This window comes from Sapajus apella, unplaced genomic scaffold, assembly GCF_009761245.1.
Source record: "Sapajus apella isolate SASKATOON/1434 unplaced genomic scaffold, GSC_monkey_1.0 scaffold23, whole genome shotgun sequence".
Lineage (NCBI taxonomy): Eukaryota > Metazoa > Chordata > Mammalia > Primates > Cebidae > Sapajus > Sapajus apella.
The window spans coordinates 6,027,055-6,050,706 of NW_022436963.1; the positions used below are offsets into that span (position 1 = coordinate 6,027,055).

The 23,652-nt window shown below is 40.4% G+C and overlaps 1 protein-coding gene across 9 annotated transcripts in view; it reads left to right on the plus strand.

Annotated features, from left to right (window-relative positions):
- Positions 1 to 23,652, plus strand: part of CACNA2D3 (calcium voltage-gated channel auxiliary subunit alpha2delta 3) — a 933,834-nt gene that overhangs the window by 455,939 nt on the left and 454,243 nt on the right. For all 9 annotated transcript variants that reach the window (XR_004272347.1, XR_004272353.1, XR_004272348.1 and 6 more), the window contains one exon: positions 10,161 to 10,235. Coding sequence is in view for 2 of the 9 variants with exons in the window: in XM_032289508.1 (XP_032145399.1) it covers positions 10,161 to 10,235 (75 nt within the window). In the remaining 7 variants the exon portion in view is untranslated. The remainder of the gene's footprint in view (positions 1 to 10,160; positions 10,236 to 23,652) is intronic.

Here is a 23,652-nt window from a genome sequence, read left to right on the forward strand (position 1 = left end):
TGAGTCCTTGAGCACTTAACCAAGTATGTGTGTGTGGTGGACACTTGTTCTTTTGCATGAAAATAACACACATCACATCTATTTGGGACTTGAAGTGGTTGCTATGGGCAGTGGAGACAGCATGGTGACGGGGGCAAAGCCTGGGTTTTGGAGTTGGGCTGTTTTGAATCCTCTTCTGCCACATACGCTGTGTGTCTTGGGGCTGATTACTTTAGTCTGGGCATGAGCCCCCTCAACTGTGAAGAGTGTTGCTCACTTTGCCCACAGGGTTGCTTCTGGGATCATCTGTGTTGATCACCAGAGTCAAGCTGGTGCCCAGCCGGGCTCCTTAGCCAGTGGTGGGACACAAAAGAAGAGGGTGCTCCAAGAATGCTGTTGCTATCTGCTTGGGTCTGCTTGGCTCCCCTAGACCCCCGAGCAGAGTATGTTGTCATGGAGCCTTATGCCTGGGCTGCCTTCTGCATGGGCATGACACTCACTTGTGTTTTCCAGGCAGAGGGTCTGGGCATCTAAATGGCATGAAGATGGTCAAGGGGATTGCCTGGACTAGTGTCCTGCCTACAGGCGTCTTCTGATCAGACTGTCAGAACAAAAGGGCACAACCACAGGGCAGCATGACTTGTAGCTTCCGATTTTAAGAACTCCGAAAGAGGAAAGAGAAAAGAAAGAGAATACTAAATTCCCTGGAAGCAGAAGTTAGCCTTGTTCATTCATGGATGTGTCCTCAGCACCTAGGCAGTGCTTGGCAAATAGCAGGAGTTTAAATATTTGTTGAATGAATAATAACCACAACTGCCATCTGCGCTTGCTGTGTGCAAGTCAGCTGCTAAGTGTCCCGTGCGGATTATCTCATGGAATCCTCACCCCAGCTGTGTGTCATGTGGCACGAAGACAGAGGTGTGAAGTCGCAGAAGTGACTGTCTTGAGTTACACGGCCAGACAAAGCAGCACAGTAAAGATTCAGACATTGTCTGGCTTCACCTTGCACCGTTTCCTGAGCAGAAGTGAAAAAGATGTAGTTGATCCACTCAGCCATCATGTCATGGAATTATACGGCCTGGAAACATAGTTCTTTAGAAGGAGACTTTGAGATAGTTAAAACTTTGGGTTTTCTAATCAAGAAAGTTACTCTAGTTGCCAGTCTAGCGGTGAGAATGCAAATGTGGCTTGATCCCCACACATCCTGAAGCATTTACAGATAAGAAGCAGCTAATTTGAGACTATCTTTCTTATTAATCTTTAATTACTCATTACAGAAGTATCAGAAATTCACATAATAAGAAGAGCTAACTAATTACATCCTGAATCCTTTATCAGTCAAGATTTATTGTTCTGTTAACAAAACCAATCGATTGAAATAATCTATGTAAGTTCATTAAGATATACAAACAGTGTCAACTCAGTAAAGAAGAGAGGGTGATTAAGATAATTAAAAGTAGACATGCCAGTTATTATAGAACAGTTAAGAAAAAGAAATTTCTTTAATCCAAATATCCATTTATATAAAGAAACCCATTAAAGATCCCTGTAACCCTCACTGTACATCTGTTTGTGAGTTTTCAACGTAAATAATCAGCTTCAACGCTATTTACATAATTATTTCAACAACTAAAAAGACACTCTGAACTTCTTTATTTGAATCCTTTATGGTAAAATCATGAACTTTGTTTCTCTAATGGGTAAGAGAATGGATCAGATATGTTAGTGAATTTATATTAGAAGGCCAAGGCCATAAAAGAACCATTAATTAACAGTGATGTTTATAGGTTGATTGCTTTTTAATGTAGGCAACATATGTAAAAATTTTAAACAATTCAGTAATGTTCTCATTTCTCTTTCATTTGGCACATATTCTAAATGTTTCTGTGTATATGAACACACAGTCTTTTCACAAAAAAAGATACATATTTTGTAGAATATTCAGCAACTCTTATTGCAATCAAATGTATTTGAATAACAGAGCATTCCATCACATTTTTTACTCACAAGTGCTACAGTGAGTGCAGTGCACTGAATATAATGCATATATTTCTGCAAGATTGGGTGTGCTTCTATTGAAATAAACCCAGAAGTGAAATTGCTGCACCAAAAGGTATGCACACAGGCCCCTACCAGAATGTCTATCAAGCAGGGTATAATGTTTACACGCTTACCAACAGTTTGAGGGTTCTAAATAATAGGAGATTCATAGCTGGCAGATTTTCATTTGCATTCCCTTGAATTGTCTCTCCCAATCCTAAGCATCTTCTATGAATTTTGCCTTGTTGAATTCTTTTTTTTTTCGTCCATCACCTCCTCCTGTTTCCGCCCTGACACAATTGCTCTAGTAATATGGTGTAGGTTTTCCTTCAGTCTGTTTAAAATGGTCACTTGTCTCCTGACTAGAGGGTGACCCCACTGCAGGTTCTTAAAGTGCAGGGGAATGGGATATTTGAAACACCATCCAGAATGCCCTGCAAATCTGTGAGAGTGCATTGTTATCGTCGGCTGGATTCCATTTATGAAAGAGGACATTATCATTTCACCCTCCATTACACTGTCAGCCTTCCTTTGCTTGCTGGGTAGATGTTTGCAGAGATAGTTCAGTGTTTTAGTGGAAAAGTAGAGAATACAGTATTTTCAGTGTTGGAAGCCCTCGTGTACTGTAGGTTTTTGTTTATGCAAATCTAATTCATCATTGCCACTTGATTTTCAGTGCCATCACGGAGAAAGGAGGAAAGAGACTTAAATAGTGGGAAAGACTTCCCTTGGCCACTTAAGTTCATCTTTCGGTTTTGCATGTTTTATTAAGTTCATTGTGAACTTCATCTTTTATGTTATATGAAAAGTTTCTGATCTTGATCATCCAGAGTATAAGCATAAAAAGACAATGTTAAAAACTGTTTTAGCTTTTATGGCCAAGGTATTGCAAGATCTATCTAAAATGGACAAACTAACTGATTGAATTATGAAAGAAGAGTTGAAATATGAGAATAATTTTGTGCAGTTGAAGTTAAAATTTTAAGGTGCATGAAGAGCGATGTCTCTGACAAGAGAAAAGGCATATTTTTCTGATTCACTTTGAAGTCTAACTTCAAGCCATGCATTACATTAACAATATTATCATAAAAATGAGGGTGCTAATTCTGTCCGATGCTGAAATTTGAAAAATGACTTTACGGAAGCCTAAGCCATGCATTAAACGAACACAGTATTAACTGGGCTGACATTGTTAAGTCAATTTAAATGCCTCCTGCAGCCCGTATTTGTGCAGACTTGAATTGAGAAGAGCATCATTTGTTAGTTCAACCAAGAACTTTCTGATGCCCTGGTTTTAATTTGCAGATTTTCTTTAGAACTGTTTCTCCAATGCTTTGCCTGCTGTGGATTGGCTTTTTAAGGTAATCGATTCCGTATTAAAAGTATGAGGATAGCATTTTCTTTCAGTGCTCATTTGTTCTGTACTACTAATTGTGTCCAGTTGTGTTTCAAATTACATAAGATGCTTTTGTAATGCAAAAGATCCCTGGGATGGCTTGTGTTGGTGAAAATATTGCGGGTTCATCTGCTTTATTACATAATCCCTACACATTTTCATTCAAAGGTTATTTAATCAAAAGTGCACCAGTAAAACCATAAAAATATTTAATGGAGTCCCAGCAATTCTGCATCAGTTTCTTGCATTACATGAACATGGCAGTGTTTAATTCTATGGGTTATTATTTTTTTTTTTTTGCAGAACTTTGGATTCTTTGAAACATAGCCACTTATTTCCTTTACTTTTTGTTTATCTGTTTTCTGAAAGAGGTAGAGATTCTCATCTTATTTTTTGTTTCTGTGCCAATTTTTTTTCCTGGCTTTGTTCTAAGTCTTTCCATCAGTGATCTTCTCTACAATTTTGCTTTCTTGTTTCTTTGTTCTGTTGATTCATTCAACAAATAGTATTGAGTGCTCAGCATTAAGCATTGGGGCTGACTTAAGACAGGATGTCAGAGATGTAGGTTTTGTGTGTGTGAGCCTTGTTGAGGGGGCTACCAGGAAGCAGGTCTCACAACACATCGTGGCCAATGTAGCCTTGGAGAGGGAGTAGTTAGGGGGCGGGGGGTCTAGATCTGGGGCATGTACCCTGTGGGGCTCTGTGGTAGCTTATCGGAAGAACTAATGACTGAGTGGACATTTGAAGATAAATAGGCTAGCCAGGTGTAGACAAACATGATGGGACAGGGCAGGGAGAATAAAAGGAAGGAGTCAGCGACTGAGGAGGAAAGTACCATTTGCATGTATAAGAACCCCCAGACCCCAAGAAAGAGCTCTCAGTGTGTCTGGTTCACATGGGGGTGCGGGTGAATGTGGAGGCAGGTGGATCAGGTGAGTGATTGTGAAATGAATGAGACTGGATGGAGAGAGGCAAGCTAGATTGAACCAGTCTGGTCAGCCAGGTGGAGGAACTGGGACAGCCCATGGAGGCAGTGGAGAGACACAAAAGTGAGTCTCAGCTTCAGGGCAGGGTATTGAGATGCGTCCTAAAGCCTCTCCCGCTTAGGGAGGTCTTTCCTTGCCCTTTTCCTAGGTGACTGATGACCTTCTTTTAGGCCTGAAAGCGGCATGGCTTTCATCTGTCAAATTCAGCTTCCAATATTTGGTAGATTCTTCACTATTACTCAGAGTCCAAAGTCAGTTGTCCTTGGCTCTCTGGCTTTTGGGCTGTGATTCACCTAAGCCAGCAGTGTATGCTGGGATTCTACACTAACGCGGAAGCTCCTGTGAACCTTGGTGGGAGGGTCTAGCCCATTTGCATTGCTTTTAGATCCTTCTCCAAAACGTTCCAGCCCTTCATTTAATGAAAGTTGCCTTTGCTGTTTTAAATCATCATTAACATCCTCATTGATCACTTTACTGTGTCTGTGAAAGGAGAGGTGTAGGGAATGCTCACAGACACGGGGCAAAAGGAAAGAAAAGGCATGTGATAACGTGTCCTCTGCCCTCAGAGCAGAGAGTTTGGAGGCTGAATGCAGACAGAGGGACAGTTTCCTCAGCAAGAGTGGTGGGATGCAGTCTAATACCTGAGGAAGATTGTGGGTTTGTCTCAAACCTGTTTTTATTTTTGGAGGGATTGTTGCAACATCACAGATGAACAGTATTTGTCATAAAAAGGAAAACCAGGGCCAGGCACGGTGGCTCATGCCTGTAGCCCTAGTACTTTGGTAGGCTGAGGCGGGAGGATTGCTTGAGCCCAGGAATTTGAGACCAGCCTAGGCAACATAGGGAGACCATGTCTCTACAAATAATTTTTAAAAAATTAGCTGGACGTGATGACATGTGCCTGTGGTCTGAGCTACTTGGGAGGCTGAGTCAGGAGGATTGCTTGACCCTGGTAGGTGGAGGCTACAGTGAACTGTGATCACACCACTGTATTCTACCCTGGCTGACACAGTAGGACCCCATATCAAAAACAAACAAAAAAAGGAACAAAAGGAAAAACAGACACTATGTCCGGTTGGAATGAACATATTCTTTTACTAAGAAAAGCAAAAAATGGTTCATTGTCACTCTATAGTGATGTTCATGAGCCAACTTAGCCGCTGTTTTATGGCCCTGGCACACAGTAAGTGCTTAGGGTAATACACACTGAGGAAATAAAGAAGTCAAGAGTTCTGTGGCAGATGCCATCCTCCATGGGGAATTGGCAGTAAGCCGACTGCACCATCTTGGCTCCCTGTCTGCCAAAGACCTTGGTCCCTGGGAGGATTCAGAGAGTGGCTTAGAGTGAGACAATGTGTGGGCTTATCTTGGGTGCGTAGACAGTGACATGTGCCTGATGACATGATATCTTATCTCCAACAAACGCAGATTCATGGTCTCCAGAGGAGGCCAAAGACACATGCCCCCTGTTCCAAAGAGTGGGTCACTTTGCCAACACTGACATCACCCCCCTCCTACATGGCAAGCTCCAGCTCTGGGTGCAGGGTGTCACCTGTTAGTCTTGCCCTCTGTGTAGCACACATCACACTCACATATATATTTTCTTTTCTTTTTTGTGCATTTGTGCATGTGCACCTAGATGCCTTTCTCATGTGCCTGGTTCTTTGTTGACTGTTATCTCATTTCGTCCTCACAATGAGCTCATGAGAGAGGTGCAGTTAGAATACTTGCTTCCCCAACACAAAAACTGAGGCCAAGGTCACTCAGCTAGTGTGTGGCAGAGTCAGGATTTGAACCCAGGCCTGCCTGCCTACGTTGCTTTAGCTCTACTGTTCTACCCTTGTGAGAATCAGAAAAGGAAAGCTAACCAGGAAGGAAGCAGCGAGAAGAAAGCCAACAGTGACCAAGCCCCCGCGTGCTGTGTGGCAGCTTCTGAGTTCTTTAAAGGGTGAAAGTTCTTGTCCGTTTCCTCAACGTGTGGTTGACAGGCTGGACTGGACCTGTTTCCAGGGCAGCGTGGGCCCACTCCTCTCTCGCTATGAGACTCTTCCCATTTCCCAGAAATTTGCAAGAAGGACTAACCACTTGGGCAGGAAGGAAAAAGGTTAAGTACTTCTTTAGAGTTCACTCCTGGTAGTGCAGGGGAGTAAAAGCAAATTATAGAAGGAAATTGCATCTAGCTGGTGATGATGTGGGTTGCATCCTTTTCTTCCTTAGACTATTGAGATCAGATTATTTAAGTAGGGATCAAGGAGAGCTATTTATAAGGCTGTTGCGTCTTAGGGCAAGAGGTGACCACATCTTGACTTGTAAATATATATGACCCTTCTGCATCATCGTTTCACAAAATAGTAATATAGGGAACATACATAAAAATGCAGAAGCTGAAAGATTTCCAAATAAAGGGCTGCAAGGAGTCTGGAAGCAGTTCTGTGCATGGGGCATCCTTGGGTCCCTCTTGGGAGGAGCTGTTGGGTAGTGAGAGGAGCATGCACAGCCAGCAGGCCTCCTTGGTACAGCTGCCTGGTGTGCACCATTCCCTTACACACATGGCTGAGCCCGGCTCCCCCTGGTGATACAGACCAGATTGCTCGGCATAGCTTTATCCTGATGCAGTCAAGGGAAATTAGTCAACTGCAAGCTTGGATGATGCCACTAACAAGCTGGCTGGGATTCAGAAGAGCAGATTCTTCCACTGAGGCCATAGCACACACAGTGATGGCGAGCATGGTTTTGATTACTGCACATGTACCTCCCTGATGAGGGCAAGAACTCCCTGGTCTTCTTGACTTTTAAATCCCTTCTGCAGCCCCCACATGTATAGACTTTTATACTAGCAAGGCAGTTTCCGGTCCGTTGCCTCACTGAATTTCTGCAGGGGCCCCCAAAGGGAGACCAGAAGGTGAATTAGTATCTTCTTATGCAAAAGATTCTGGGATCAGAGAGGCTTAGCGACTTCCCCAAGGCCACACAGTGAGTACATGGTAGAGGCAGGACTTGGACCCAAGTGACCTGGCTTCCAGCTCAAACTGTACAACCCCAGGAATCAACTTTGAGAGTGTGCATTAGGTAGAATGTCAGTGAAGTGATTCAATTTACCTGGAGAATGGAAGAATGAGAGGAAGTAAAACCAAGGTGGGAACCTCAATTAGGAAAGATTTGGGCTCTAGGTTACAGAACAGGTGAAGAATGATTGGTTCAGCTTCAGGCATCTGATGATATGTAAGAAGCCTGAAGGAGAGTGGCTGCAGTCTTTGGACAGTAGCTCAGCATTATCCTCAGGGACCCACACTGGCTCCATCTTGCTGCTCTGTCTTCCTTGGTCTTTATATTCCATTCTTTGTCTTGTAACCTCATAGTTGCAAAATGGCTACAGCAACTCCACGCAATAACATCCCAAGTAGGAAGAAAAGAGTGGGTATAGATGAGTTTTCCCTTAATGGCGGGAAGACATTTCATTGAAACTGTCCAGCAAACTTCCCCTTACGCCATGGTCATTTGACTGCCCCTAGCTGCAAGACAGTCTATGAAAGGTTGTGTCCAACAGAGGGGAACTGGATGGCTGTGACTGGCTAAGACCTTTTGTGCTTCAGGCCTTAGAAATTGGTGTATTGTCACCCTAAACCACATCAGTCAGCCAGGGAAGTGAAGGAGAGGGGAATGCTTGTTTTCTCAGCACCTTCCAGGGTCAGTCCAAGAGAGACTGAGAGCTTTGGTGGAATTTTCGTTCATATTGAACTGTGCAGTTGCTTCTTGGATCCTGAGATGATGTCTGTTTGTTGACTAAAAGTCGTACTCCCATTTCTCAATGGCTAATTTCATAAATATATTTTTACTCCATGCCTCATTAGAAGATATTTAAGCCCTCAAACCATTGGGATAATTTTTCAAATGCTTTTATATGACTAAATGCAAAGAAGAGAGAGAGGGTGCAAGCCTGACTGATGGGGAGATCTGGAGGTTTGGGAGCCAGGGAGGATAAGTTGTGGGCATTGAGGTCCTGTGGTGAGTGGCTGTGAGGTCAGTCTGCCTGGATTTGAATCTCAACTCCGCCGCCCCCCTCCCTTACTCTCTGGAATCTTTGGGCAATGTGATCATTTTTGCCATGCCTCAGTTTCCCTATCTGTAAAGGGGGAGTAATTGGAGGTGCTTAACCTGCAGATGAAGTTTACCTGGTGCCTAGATGCAGTAAGTGCTCAACAGTTAATTGCCAAGGTCAGTATGATCACCACCCCTGCTTGCTTAGTGAGGCTCTCTTCATGGGAAACCTGATGCATCCCAGTTGCTCTTGAACAGCTTCAGGTCTAGCCCCTTGTCAACCTGTCCCTGAGGTGTATCCAGAGTGATTTCCCAAGCTTATCTCTTTATTTCACTCACTCTCACGTTCACAGCCCTGCATGGTCCTTGCCGACTGTGGTTTTAAAGCCCAAACTCCCTAGGCCAGCTTTGCTTAAGAGCTAGCTGGGTCTGGGAGAGATGGCTCTGTTCTCTTCCCTCAGGAGCTCCAGGCCTCTTTGGCTGCTAAAGTGGATATACTGTGACACTGTCATCAATCAAATGGTCCTCAGGCACCTGCTTTGGGTCCAGCCATGTAATTGCCGCAGGAATTACACTGAAGGACCAGGCATGAGCCCTAATGGTGTGGTCCCACTTTGTGGTGGGGAATCCAGGCAACAGATAATTAGAATTTACAGGGAATATATAGAAGAGGGACCTAACCTGGTGCCTAGCCTGCACCAGAGCTGCTTCCCAGAGGAGGTAGGAATGACCTGACCCAGAATGTGAACAGGAATCAGCCAGAGAGAAGAGGTGCCAGAGAGAGAACTCCAGTCAGGGATCCCAGCGTTGGAGAGCCTGATCCAATGTCTCAGAGGAGACATGTCAGAGGACAGCAGGGGAATAATGGCTGGCCAGGACAAGTTTTAGGAGAAGGTTGATGAGTGAAGATGCTAAAGCGTCAGCAGGGCCAAGGATCCAGAGCCTCGCAAAGCCCCAGGATTTCTTATCTGCACAGCAACGGGAGCTGTGAATGGGATTGACAAAAGGCAAGATGATCAGATGTGTGTTTTGGAAGGACCAGCCTCCCTGCAGGGCAGAGAAACAAGCTTGCTGAGAGAAATGAAGATAAGAATACTCACATTTTTGCTACCTGGTTGTGAGCTTTGGGCAAAAAAAATAAAGGGCCCAATTCTGAGTATTTTGAGATTGAAGTGATGGGGGTGCTGGCGTTGGCAGTGCATGGGAAATTGTGCATGCAGTGTCCTGACTGGTACCCACATACTCTCTCAGAGTGACCAGCGAACATTAAGGCTTGTTCTGTCCCCACTCATGTGTAACTGACACATGTGTCCCTTGGTTTCATGAAGCCAAAGACAGTAGCTGGAGCTGTATCCATGCAACTCTGGGATGCTCTGCAGATCCCACCTGGACCACGGGCTCATGGCTGTCAGCCATGCCCAGGGAACTGCCAGTGTTTGGAGGCAACCCCAAAGAATGGTTAGTTAACAGAGTATACCCTGAACCTTGCCATCTACCAGCACGTGCTCTAGAAGTTTATCCTTCAAACAAGAAAAGAGTAAGTGTCTGTAGCACTTGGTCATAATTGCCTAGAGGGTCACCCGTGGGAGTGGTGACCTCATGTGAATAAATGGAACCTGTGATTATGCCACTTTTTTGTTGTTTATATGCATATCTCCTTAATTATTAAGAAGTACTCTTCAATTCCTTAACTGTTTCTTCTTGACTCTTTTCCTTTGCAGTATAACGAGGAGCTTCACTATGTGGAACCTTGCCTGAATGGAACCTTGGTGCAAGCAGACAGGACAAACAAGGAGGTAGGGGCAGCGGGGGGAGCATCACAGTCACAGCACACTCCTGTCTCCCTCATAGTGATTGTTTTACCATAAATCTGTCTTGATTAGAAAAAGAAAACCTCATCAAATGCATTGCCCTTTCATTGAGGCCCTTGGAGCCCCCATGTGTAGAATATTCTTTAAGAGGCGCAAAGAAAATCATGACACTAAAATAATTTCATTGAATTCAGAGGCTTGCTAGTTCTGAAATCCTCATACTCTAATAAACACATGCTGTGGCGTGCCTGATGCATACGTTGACACTCTTGAAAGAATATGGCTCTTGCTGAGATTTCAAAGAAAATTGAACCAACTTGTTATTTCCCTTGTTGTCCTTCTCATGGTTGATTAAATGGTCATTGGGGCAACAGATGGGGTAACTTTTCTGATCTTAAAGGTAAGCCTTACAAGGATAGGGATGCTGTCTGCTCACTATTGTATCTTCAATGGGCTGAGCATTGCTGGTTCTGTCAATATTGTAGACCAAAAGGAAGAGATGGTAAAGGAGAATCTTGCAAAATGGAACAGAGGTTTTCCCCTCCAGTTTTGGAGCATCTTAGGAAAAAATTTCTAAAGTAGACTTCTGTAAAATAAGTCCTGTTCCCCTTAAGCCACTTTTGAATTTGTCAGATACAACTACCGCAACTACCACCATGCCACCCCTACAGGACCAGCCGAAAATTTCACTTGAAGGTGTTTCTGTGGCTGCAACCATGTCACACCTGACCTTACTCATAGCTGCCATTGCCCGTGTTGATTTTCTGTACCTGACACACAGAGCTGCTCTTCCCCTGGAGAATAGACCTGCATGAGGTGGCTGGGGGCAATGGCTAAGGTAGACTTCTGTATGGCACATTCTATGTGCTGGAGAGAATCCCCTGGCCTAAATTGTATTGGTGTTATCTTAGATGCAAGTAGTAGAAGAACTTAATTTGGGTATCGTTGAGGAAGTGAACAGCAGATGATTGGGAGAAATTCATTCCAGCTGAAATACCAAGTATAACGGAAAAAATATACCAGAGTTAATATCTGGGCTTCAATTTGAGGGGAAAGAATCACCATGATAAGCTTCCTATTTGGGAGGGAGAAACCAAGTACATTGTAGTTCAAAGAACAAGTGTAACCTGAGAATCCACATTCATGGGTAGTGTCTAGGCTAAGGTAGGAAAAGTGACTTAAGTCTATAGCCACATTTCTCTAGAGACCTTTCCCCTTTGGCCATTGTATAGGTGAAGATCTCATCCATATTCCAACAGTGTAATATTGTAATATCCTCCAGAGCCTCAAATAGGTGTTCAGTGCTGGTGCTTGCAATATTAAACAGAACAGACGCTTAAATGATCAAAGCCTTTCTTCAGATTGCTTCCCAGAGGAACAAAGGACAGTGTGATCTTTGGAAATAGAAAGTTTTATGAAGGAAAAAAAGTGATGAGAGGAAATGGTCTACAAAATTGTTTTAAATTGCCTTTGAATTTATGGATATTGAAGACTGGAATACTTTTGAATATAAAAACTAATCTGGACTTTTTATTCTGCCAGTATGGAGTAACCATATTCCAATGAGGTCTTCACCTTTATAACTAAGAAGCCCTGGGTGTAGCACAGCATACAAGTATAGGTTGAGTATTCCTTATCTAAAATGGTTGGGACTAGAAGTGTTTATGATTTTTCAGATTTTGGAATATTTACATTATACCTACTGGTTGAGCATCCCTAATCTGAAAATCTGAAATCCAAAATGCTCCAGTGAGCATTTCCTTTGGGTATGACCTTTGAGCATTATGTTGGTGCTTAAAGAGTTTCGGATTTTGGAGAATTGCATATTTTGGATTCTGAATGTTTGAATTAGAAAGGCTTAATCTGTATGAGAAGACTTGAAAAGGAGAAAGTGAAATGTCTAGGGGCTTTGGGCCTTAAAGACAAAAGGGAAGTTCCCTGATTTTCCTGTTTGACTCCTATATATCATGAACAGAGCATTCCAGAATCTTCTCACTTGGACCAACAATAGGCACAGATTAAAAAAAAAAAAAAAAAAAAAAAAAAAAGGCCAGGCACCATGACACACACCTGTGATCCCAACACTTTGAGAGGCCGAGATGGGCAGATCACGAGGTCAGGAGTTCAAGACCAGCCTGACCAACATGGTGAAACCCAGTCCCTACTAAAAATACAAAAATTAGCCAGGCATGGTAGCACATGACTGTAATCCTAGCTACTTAGGAGGCTGAGGCAGGACAGTCACTTAAACCCAGGAGGCAGAGGTTGCAGTGAGCTGAGATCATGCCACTGCACTCCAGCCTGGGTGACAGAGCGAGACTCCATCTCAAAAAAATAAATAAAAATAAAAATTAAATTAAAAAAAAGAAAACAAAAAACTCCAGGAAATCTTTTTCCTTCTAGCCAGAGGACCACAGAATACCTTTGTAATTACATTTTTTCTATTCCAGCAAAACATCAACGTAACAACCAATCCTACATAGTTTCAGTGGGGCCAAACAAGACATTGATGTTTTGCCCTACCTGTACTCCCTTGGCCCTTGGGCTATCCTTCACAGAGAATGACTGCTAAGAGAAAAGATGAAATCAGATCCAGAGTCTCATAATATAAAATCCATAATGTCTAGAATGCAATTAAAAAGCCCATTTTTATTCCAAGAACCAGGACAATAACAACATGAATGAGAAAAAACAATCAACAGAAGCCAATATTTATATGAATTGGATGTTGGAATTACAAAATTGTTTTAACAAGCAATTAGGTATTCTTTTGCAACAATTGAAAAAGTAGAAAATCTCCCAAAGAAGTAGAAGTTATAAAATAGAGCCAAATGGAAATTGTTGAACTAAAAAATGCGACCACCAAGTAAAAGCTCACTGATCAGCTCAACAGAGTGAAGAAGATGGCAGATAAAATTAATGAACTTCAGGACAGATCAATAGAAATAACCAAGTTGAACAACAGAGAGAAAATAGATTGGAACAAAATGAACAGTCTCAGGGACATGTAGGAGAATAAGAAAAAAGTAACATTCATTACATTGAAGTCATAGGAGAGGAGAAAGAGAATGGGACTGAAGGGGTATTTAAAGATGTATTGGCTGGAAACTCCCCCAAACTGGGTGAAAGGCATAAGCATACATATTCAAGAGGTTATGCAAACTGCAAATAGAATAAACTATGTAAATCCATGCCAAGACATATCATGAATATAACTAGACAAGAAAAAGTCTTGAAACAGCCAGAGAGAAAGGACACATTGCTTATATAGAATGCCAATTTGAATTACATAGATTTCTCACATGAAATCATGAAGATCAGAAGGAAGTAGCTTAGCATTTTTCAAATAATGATAGACAAGAACTGCCAACTTAGGATTCTATATCCAGTGAAAATCTCCATCAGGAACAAAGAAGAAATAAAGGCCTTCTCAGTGGAAGGAAAACTGCAAAACTGTTGCCTGCAAGCCTACCCTTAAATAATGTCCAAAGGGAATTCTCTAAACAGAAAGGAAATAACAAAAGAAAGCTTGGAACTTCAGAAAGGAGAGAAGAACATTGGAGTGAGTGAGAAAAGTAGAATTAGAGTATCCTAGTTCCCAGGCAATTCTTAAATTATGTTTCATGGTTGAAGCAAAACTATAACACCATCTGAAATGATATCCAATGTTTATGGATGGAATACTTAAGACAATTTAATTTTAAAAGTGTGAAGACTAAAGGGACCTAAATAGAAGGTTTCTATACTTCACTAGAAATGGTAGATACTGATATGAGGAGACAGTAATAAATGACATATTTATATCATAATGCCTAGAGCAACCAATAAGAAAACAATCAAGTTATTCTTTAAAAGTAACTCATAGGAAGATAAGAAATGAGAAACAGAGGAATTAGAAAGAGGATGAATAGGAAAAAAATTAATTGGCAGACTCAAGTCCTCATACATCATTAATCACCTTATATATTAGTCTGTTCTCACTCCAGTAATAAAGACATACCTGAGACTGGGTAATTTATAAAGAAAAAGAGGTTTAATGGGCCCAAGTTCCATATAGCTGGGGAGGCCTCACAATCATGGCAGAAGGCAAAGGAAAAGCAAAGCCACATCTTACATGGCGGCAGGCAAGAGAGCACGTGTAGGGAAACTGCCCTTTATAAAACCATCAGATCTCATGAGACTTGTTCACTATCACAAGAACAGCATGGGAAAAACCCGCCTTCATGATTCAGTTATCTCCCACCAAGTCCCTCCAGTGATACGCGGGGATTACAGGAGCTGCAATTCAAGATAATATTTGGGTGGGACATAGCCAAACCATATCACCTGAAATTTAAGTGTTCTGAAGACCACCAATGTAAAGGCAGAGATTGTTTGAGTGGATTAAAAAAAACACAAACATGATCCAATCAAATGATCATATGCTGACTGTAAGTAACTCACTTGAAATACAATAACAGATATGTTGAAAGTAAAAAGATGGAAAAAAATACATACCATGCTAACATTATTTTTAAAGTAGGAGTGATTATGTGAGTATCATATAAAGTCTCTTCAGGGCTTTACTGGAGACTTAGAAAGGGATATTTCATAATGATGAAATATCAAAGAAAATTACTAGAGACTTAGAAACGGATATTTTATAATAATAAAAGGATCACTCCCATAGAAAAATCATTACAATCCTAAGTGTGTTTGGACCAAAATACACAGTTTCAAAATACACAAAGCAGAAACTGTTAGAGCTGAGGATAGAAATAGACAGATTTCCAATTATAATTGAAGGCTTGTATATTCCACAGTCACCAGTTGATAGGCTACTGTATAAAAAGTCAGCAAGGGTATAGAAGAATTGAACACCACCATCAACCAATGAGATTGAAATGACATTTATAGAGCACTCTATCTAAATAACAGCAGAATATTCTTCTTAAACGCCCATGGAACGTTAAGCAAGATAAAACATATTCTGGGTCATAATAGAAACCTTAAAAATTTTAAATCTTTAAAATTGTAGAATATAATTTCTGATGACAATGGACTACAACAGGAAATCTATAACAGAAAGACAGCAGAAAAATCCCCAAACACTTAGAAATTGAAAAGTATACTACTAAAAAGTACATGGGTCAAAGAGGAAATCTTAAAGGAAATCTTTAAAATATAAAAATCTGACTGAAAACAAAGACTACATATCAAAAGATGTGGAACTAAGCGCTAGCAATGTTGGGAGAGACATTTATAGTACTATATACTTACATATTTAAGTTCTGTAATCATTGAAGTTTCTACCTCAAGAAATTAATGAAAGGAGTACAAAATAAAACCAAAGCAAGCAGAACAGACAGAATAATAAAGAGCAAAAGTCAATTAAATTGAAATAGGAAATCAGTAGAGAAAAATCAGTGACACCAAAAGCTGGTTTTTGACAAATAAATCAATAAAATTGATAAACCTCTAGCAAGACTGATAAAAATAAAAAGAGAGGGCTGGGTACAGTGGCTGACACCTGAAATTCTAGCACTTTGAGAGGCTGAAATGGGCAGATCACCAGGTCAAGGGATTGAGACCATCCTGGCCAACATGGTGAAACCTTGTCTCTACTAAAAACACAAAAATTGGCTGGGTGTGGTGGCATGTGCCTGAAGTCCCAGCTACTCGGGAAATTGAGGCAGGAGAATTGCTTGAACCCAGGAGGCGGAGGTTGCAGTGAGCTGAGATCACGTCACTGTACTCCAGCATGGGTGACAGAGCGAGACTCCATCTCAAAAATAATAAAATAAAAAGAGAGTAGACAAATCACCAATATCCAGAATGAAACAAGAGATACCAGTACTGAGCCTGCCATCATTGAAAGGATAATAAAATACTATTATAAACAGCTTTACACTCATGAATTAATGACTTAGAAAAAAATTGATCAAATCCTTAAAACCACAAACTATCAAAATCCAACCAAGATGAAATAGATAGCTAGAATAATCCCATAACTATTAAATAAATTGAATTGATAATTTAATTCCCACCCCTCCAAAAAACATTTTCAGGTCTGGGTGCTTGCACTGGAAAATTCTACCAAACATTTAAAGAAGAATTAATATCAATTTACATAATCTCTTCCAGAAAAACAGAAGAGTAAGGAAATCTTCAGCTCATTTTATGAGGCTAGCATTTCCCTGACAAACCAAAGACAGAGCAGAAAAAGAACAATATTTCTCATGAACTTACATGTAAGAATTCTCAACAAAATTTTAGCACGTTAAACCCATTGATGTATATAAAAAATAATATGCTACCTCTAAGTAGGATTATTTTAGATATGCAAAGCCTATCTAATATCCATGTCAAATCAATCAGTGTAATCTACTGCATCAGTAGGTTGAAAATGACAACTCATATGATCCTATCAATTGACTCAGAAAAAGGATTTGATTAAAAAAAATTTATAATAAAAAAAAAAAAAAGCAAAACCTCTCAGTGCATTGGGAATGGGAAGTAACTTCTCCAGATTGATAAAGACCACCTACAGAAACCTGTAGCTAACATCAAACTTAACAGTGAAAGTTTGAAAGCTTTTCCTCTTAAGATCAAGAACAGGTAAGGATGTCCACAAACTCACTCTTATTCAACAAAGTATAAGTTTTAGTCAGGCTGAGAAAAGAAATAAAAGGCATATGGGTTACAAGGGAAGAAATAAAACTTCAAATTTTCAGATAGCCTGATTGTGTACACAGGAAATCTCAAAGAATCTGCAAAAAAACAAACAAACAACAAACAAACAAAACTCCTAGAACTAATAAGAGAGCTCAGTAAGGTCACATATACAGGATCAACACACACAAAAAATCCTATTTCTATATACTAATACTAACAATGGTAACTGAATTTTAAAACATAATACAATTTATAATTGTTCCAAATAAATAGACCTAGCAAAACATGTGTATATAGGCTATATTTTCTGAAAATTACAAAATGCTGATGAAGGAAATCAAAGAAGACCTAAATAAATGGAGAGACTTACTATGTTCATAAATAAGAAGTCTCCACAGGGTAAAGATGTCATTTCTCTTCAGACTGTTATGTAGGTTTAATGTAATTCCTACAGAAATATCTGCAAAATTTCTGTAGACATGGACAAGAATATTCTAGAGTTTACCTAGAAAGACACAGTCCCTAGAATAGTAAGATGATCTTAAAAGAAGAGAAATACACATATAGATTAATGGAATAGAATAGAGAACACAGACATATACCCACATAAATACGCGCAATTGATTTTAGACAAAGGTGCAGAAACAATTCAGTGGAGGAAGGATAGCACTTTCTTGAAATGACAAGTTTAATAGAAGTAGAGAACAGATTAGTGGTTAGGCATGGGAGTGGGGAGAGGGCAATGTGATTATAAAAGAGTAACATCGGGCCGGGCGCGGTGGCTCACGCCTGTAATCCCAGCACTTTGGGAGGCCGAGGCGGGTGGATCACGAGGTCAAGAGATCGAGACCATCCTGGTCAACATGGTGAAACCCCGTCTCTACTAAAAATACAAAAAATCAGCTGGGCATGGTGGCGCGTGCCTGTAATCCCAGCTACTCAGGAGGCTGAGGCAGGAGAATTGCCTGAACCCAGGAGGCGGAGGCTGCAGTGAGCCGAGATCGTGCCCTTGCACTCCAGCCTGGGTAACGAGAGCGAAACTCCGTCTCAAAAAAAAAAAAAAAAAAAAGAGTAACATGAGGACTGTTCTGTGTCTTAACCATAGCAGTGTCCTTTATGATATTATGCTGTAGTTTATAACATCATTGAAAAATGCTGGGTAAAGAATGTGTGACATTTCTTTTTATTATTATTATTATTTTATTTGTAGGAGATGGGGTCTTGCTGTGTTGCTCAGGTTGGTCTCAAACTCCTGAGCTCAAGCGATCCTGCCATCTCCACCTCCCAAAGTGCTGGGATTACAGGCGTGGGCCACCATGCTTGGCCTCTTTATTATTTCTTACAGTTACATGTGGACCTATGATTACCTCAAAATAAAAAGTGCAGTTGAAAAATAATCTGAAGTAGGTGAGGAATTCTTGAAGAGAGGCTTTATTAAGTTGGTGTGAACAGTCGTATAATGCATGTTAGGTTGCTTTACTTATTAAAAAAAGTACTGATTGTGGTTCACTTTTTAATGACAGGAAGTTTTGATGTTCTTACCTTATGGATCTTTTCATTTGGAGAAAAACTTAGACGACAAAGCATTTACTTTTTATTAGTATCTGGGGATATGTTTAAATAATGCTGAACTTTATTGCTTAATTTGAACCAGTTTCCATTTTTATCATAAATTCAGGGTTAGGCCATGTTCATTCAGGACTTAACGACATGTGACAGATAGTAGCAAGTTCATGAAAAGCAAACTGGAAATTTATATCAGCTTCCCAGCACCAAATTACTGGGGTGGAAAAGTCTGCGCTCCAAACCTTAGACTGGATGTCAGGAGTCATCCCCTCTCCCCAGCTATCTCCTCTAAGTGTCTTCTGTGAATTCTGATTCGTTCTGCTAAATCAGGTGCCCATTCTGGAGCCATGACTGAATCTCAAGGGATGGGGCAGCCTAGTCAGCAGCCGGGCTCGGATGCCTATACCCATGGCTAAGAGACAGGCCTCTGCTGGGCAGACTTGCCTGACTTTCCAAAAGGAAAATGCTCTGGGCAACCATGCCAGTTCCTATGAGGTAGGTGTTCCATAGACGTATGAATGAATAAATGAGTAGATGAGCCACCTGGGAAAGGATTGTGGTTGAAAAAAGTTTTTTTTTTTTTTTTTTTTTCACATCACTATAACATCCACAAAACATTGAAAACAAAAGCATCAAACTCATTACATTTTAATATAATCAGGGCCATCAGAATGAGATTGTGGGTGAAATTATATGAGTCCAGGGTTGGCAGTTCTCACTGTCTATTTCTGGCTAAACAGTCTGAATGGAGCTTTGAGGCCATTTTCTCACATTCTTTGTGTGATGGGGATGGAGGATTATGACCTTCTGTGTAAACCTGTGTAGAACTGGCAGTGTGATCATCCATGCTAGTCTTCTGTCCTCTGAGTTAAATGAGTCTGACTAGAATGTGCAAAATCCTTTGGGGTGTTTCATTCTTTAGTCAAAATATTCATGTGCATCCTGACAAGTTCTTATGACAGCCAAATACCCAAAATTCTTTTCTGCCCATGCCTTTCATCTTAGGACTGTTTCCCTGGTGGCCACTGCAGTGTTACTTCAAGTTAATGAAAGGGCATGAAGGGGCTTCTAGAAGGTGACAGCTGGGATTATGATGTTGTGCACTGACAGCCAATTCTGGTTTCACAGTACTCAGGCAACCCCCTGAAAAGTCAGAAGTAGATCATAGGTCATTTAAATTATAACAGCTTTGATAAACTCCATTTAAAAATTTTGAGAGGGTAGTGAGAGGATCTCAGTGAGTCTTAAAACAGAGGAAAAGATTAGTGTAAAAGTACTGGCCTTGATCAAACTGAGTTGTCCTGGATCATAGATTTTCTGAGATTTTGTTTGAAATAGCCCACAACACACCATCCTTGAACAAGTAGTCTTAAAGTTTGGTTAGGCTTTTGGTTTTGTCTTTTAAAGGTATTGTTTACTGTCTGGAGAGAGTTTTGCTTTGCTGTTTTATCTACCAAATAACTGATTTTTTTTTCCTTTAAGGAAAAAGAAACCATGACAAATTGGGTGAGCCTGGAGTTCAAATATAGAATTTAAATGAGTAAACTCTCATCCTAATCTACTTCAGACCTTCTGAACCATTCATCAGACCTTAAAATGAACCTCTGTGGTCTCTCTTGGGGGAGTGCAGGGGAAGGGAGGGAGGAAGGAGAGTGATACGGTTTTTCTCTGGTTTTATAATGAAGATGTCCTGAAATCCACTGAATTTCATGGCTCTGTTTAGGATTCATTTGCAAATATTTGTTGCAAAAGCAACCCATCTTAGAAACCCATTTAACTCTCATCTTTGGCAGTTTTGATCTTTTCCTGTGGGATCAGAAGTCACTAAAACCCCATAAACTAACAAAAGTACACATCAGAGTTGCTGGATTTTCCCCAGTACTTTCCTTTCAGCCTGAGATTTGTCAAAGGAGGCACCCTGGATTCTAAAACTTCCTACCACCTGTGGCCTTAAAGGCATAGAATGTACAGTTTGTGAGTGATACTGGGGTGAGGCGTATGTTATACATCATAAGCAGAAAGTAGCCCTTCTGCACATAGGCAGATGTTGCCTGCTCAAACACCTAGGGAGATGAAGTTTGTAGAGAGAACAAATACCCATTTTATTCCATTCAGAACTAATAAAAGATAATAAGAATTGCACTGCTTTTTAAATGTCATGAGTACATTAAAAGTAACTTACACAGAAAAAAATTGAGAACAACCTACATGTAAATAAATTCTAGATCCAGTATAATTTAACATAATACAGCTCTAAATTACATGAATAAAATAGGTTTATATATTGCTACGAAAGAGTAATAATGGTATATGGTTAGATAAAGAAACAAATGTAAGTTTCAGAATAGTATGATTCATAGCTTCTATTTTGTTTGCTGAAAGAGAGAAAGGAAGGAAGGAGGAGAAGAGGGGAGGAGAGGAGAAGAAAGAAGGGAGGGAGGAAAGAATGAAGGAATAGAGGGAGGGAAGGAAGGTGAAGATTCAGAAGGTACACTGGATGTATTTCTGCACTTTTATAATGTCATTACACTGAGCCCCCAAATCCTTTCACAATCAAAAATACAATATTTTAAATAAGTATTTTCCTAATATTGAAATTAATAAAAGTATTTAAAAGAAACAATTTCTGCGGGTCTGTAAATACCGGTTGTTTTCCTGTGATTGTGAGGATATAACTTCTGCTGATTTCCAGATAGGTTTCTTGCTTTGCACATGAGCTGATTTGTGCTTATTCCTTGATAAGCACAGGCAAGAGATACAGCTAAATTTTAAATCCATATCACCTTACTGATTTAAATAAATTAGAATGCAGCTCTCTTACAGTGATTCAAGTGATGCATAATGCAAAATAGTTCCTAATTCTTGTGTAGTAGCTTTGTAGAGTTAAGGCTACCCAAATGATCTAGGGACTGTTTCTTTGCAAGATGTAGTACAGAAACTATGCTCAATTATCTTTTTATATTATACTGTATATTTATATCAATTTGATGAAATTAATTTGCTTGAATATAGCCAGGATACTACTGGGCAACTATCAAGATTAGCCAGTATATACCAATAAATTGTTTGAGTTAAAACCATTAATATGATACAAACATTTTTCATTAATCTCCAGTTCATTATAGTGTGCTAATTGTGAATTCCTTGTATGAGCCTAGATAAGATGTTAGCAACGTTTTTTGTTAAGGGCCTGATAGTAAATATTCTAGGCTTTGTGGGCCACATGGTTTCAGCTATAACTACTCAGCTTTACAATTGTAGCATGAAAGCAGCCGTGGGTAATATGTAAATGAGTGGACATGGCTATGTTACGATAAAACTTTATTTCGAATAATAGGTGGCAGGCAAAATATGGCCCATGAGTCTTAGCTTGCCAGTCCCTGATCTAGACTTTGGACAAGACTAGAAGGAGAAGTCTATTATTAAATAGATAACATGCATTAGCATCAGGTTAAAATTTTTCTGAAAGGTGAACATGGGAATTGGTAGTTGAGAGCATGACTAGATTGGGTAATATTCCTTTACTCTTCTCATTTCAACTCTTTTGGCAAATGAGGGTTTGGGCTAGATCTTTCCTTAGACTGTCTTTCTACCTTGAATAAACTTACCACTTAACCAATTTCTGATTTCTCTGTTCATCAGTATTTAACTGGAGGGCAAGAAGACTTGAATATATGTTGTAAATAGAGGTAGATATAAGAAATAATATCGATATTTATTATTGATATTAAATAGCATTTTGCAATTTTAGAAAATACTTCTTGTTGGATTCTCATGACTATTATGAGTATCATTCCCAACTTTTACACCTGGGGTCCTGGGCCCAAATGTATTTGTCACCTGAGTTGAGAGATGACTGGATAGACAGAGAAGCTGAGAGAGCTTAAGAGACACATGCAGGCATACACAATCAGTAAGTGCACAACCACATCATGAGTACTCACCTGAAGACTTCAAATACTGCCCTATTATCTTCACTATCTGAGCAGATAGAGTTACCTTTCTGGCATAGTTCAACCCTATGTCATTGTTCTAAAGTCTTGTCCTGTAGAGCAAATTCTAATTCAGATTTATGTTTCAAAAGAGTATCATTGAATATGGTGTATTGGGGCATTTATGTGTATCCTTACGGAGCTGTGGTACTCACCTTAGTAGAAAGAACACAACTGCTTGTTTGTATGAAGTGTAAAGTGAAGAAGAATACAGTAATTAGTTTGTCATTTATTTCTATGCATCTGGGAATCTCCTGAGGTTGTTTTATCTTGGAATTCTCTGTGGCTGTATGTGGACTGGTCTGCTGAAAGTTCTATGTGTGTGGTGAGTATGTGTGTGTGAGGTTGTGGATGTGGATGGGTGTCCATCCTTCTTGGTTTTGACACTTAGCCAAGGAGACTAATCAAGTGAAAAGCTGGCTTACTGTTGCCTGGCAGTGACCTGGTGGTTGTGCCCCTTCCGTTTCTCCCTAGTTCCTACCAAGGAGATGCTGTGGAGACTGACACTGCTGCTTGCAAACCTTGTCCTCTGGTTTCCCTGCTTTCAGCGCCTGTGCCTTGCTTTGCCTCTGACAACTGCTTAAGTCCCAGCAGCACCCCATGCCTCACCCGAGCATCCTGTCAACCACACAGCCTGCCCTCTTCCTGCAGCTTCTTCTCTGGCACCCTGTGTTGATATTAGTTTTGTGGAACTTTGGGATAGCACTGGTGAAACAGAGGTAGATACAAGAAAATATCAATAATAAATATAGCACTAAAACTGATTTGATTGATTTGAAATGATCAAATCCTGAGACTCGGGGGAGTTGTATATTCCTAGACACACTTATACCTTATCATAAATGTTCACACCTCACATACCCAGAACTCACCCATCCATTCACTACTTATGCCACCACTGAGGAGCAAAGCTATTTACTCTATATAGAGCCCCTTGAATGCTCACTCAGAGCCCATTTACTCTTACTTGGCACACAATTTTAAACAATTTGGCTATTAACTATGAAGGAAAAGCAATTGGATGGGGAGGGAGAGGGAAGAAGCAGCATCCGGAGACAGCTTTCTCTTTTAGCACTCCTCATCCCAGGAATGGTGCCACCATTGACTCAGATGCCAAAACCTACACCTACAAGCCATTTCAGGTCCCTCCTTCAGTCTCTAAGTCTTGATTCTCCCTCCCCAGTAATCTC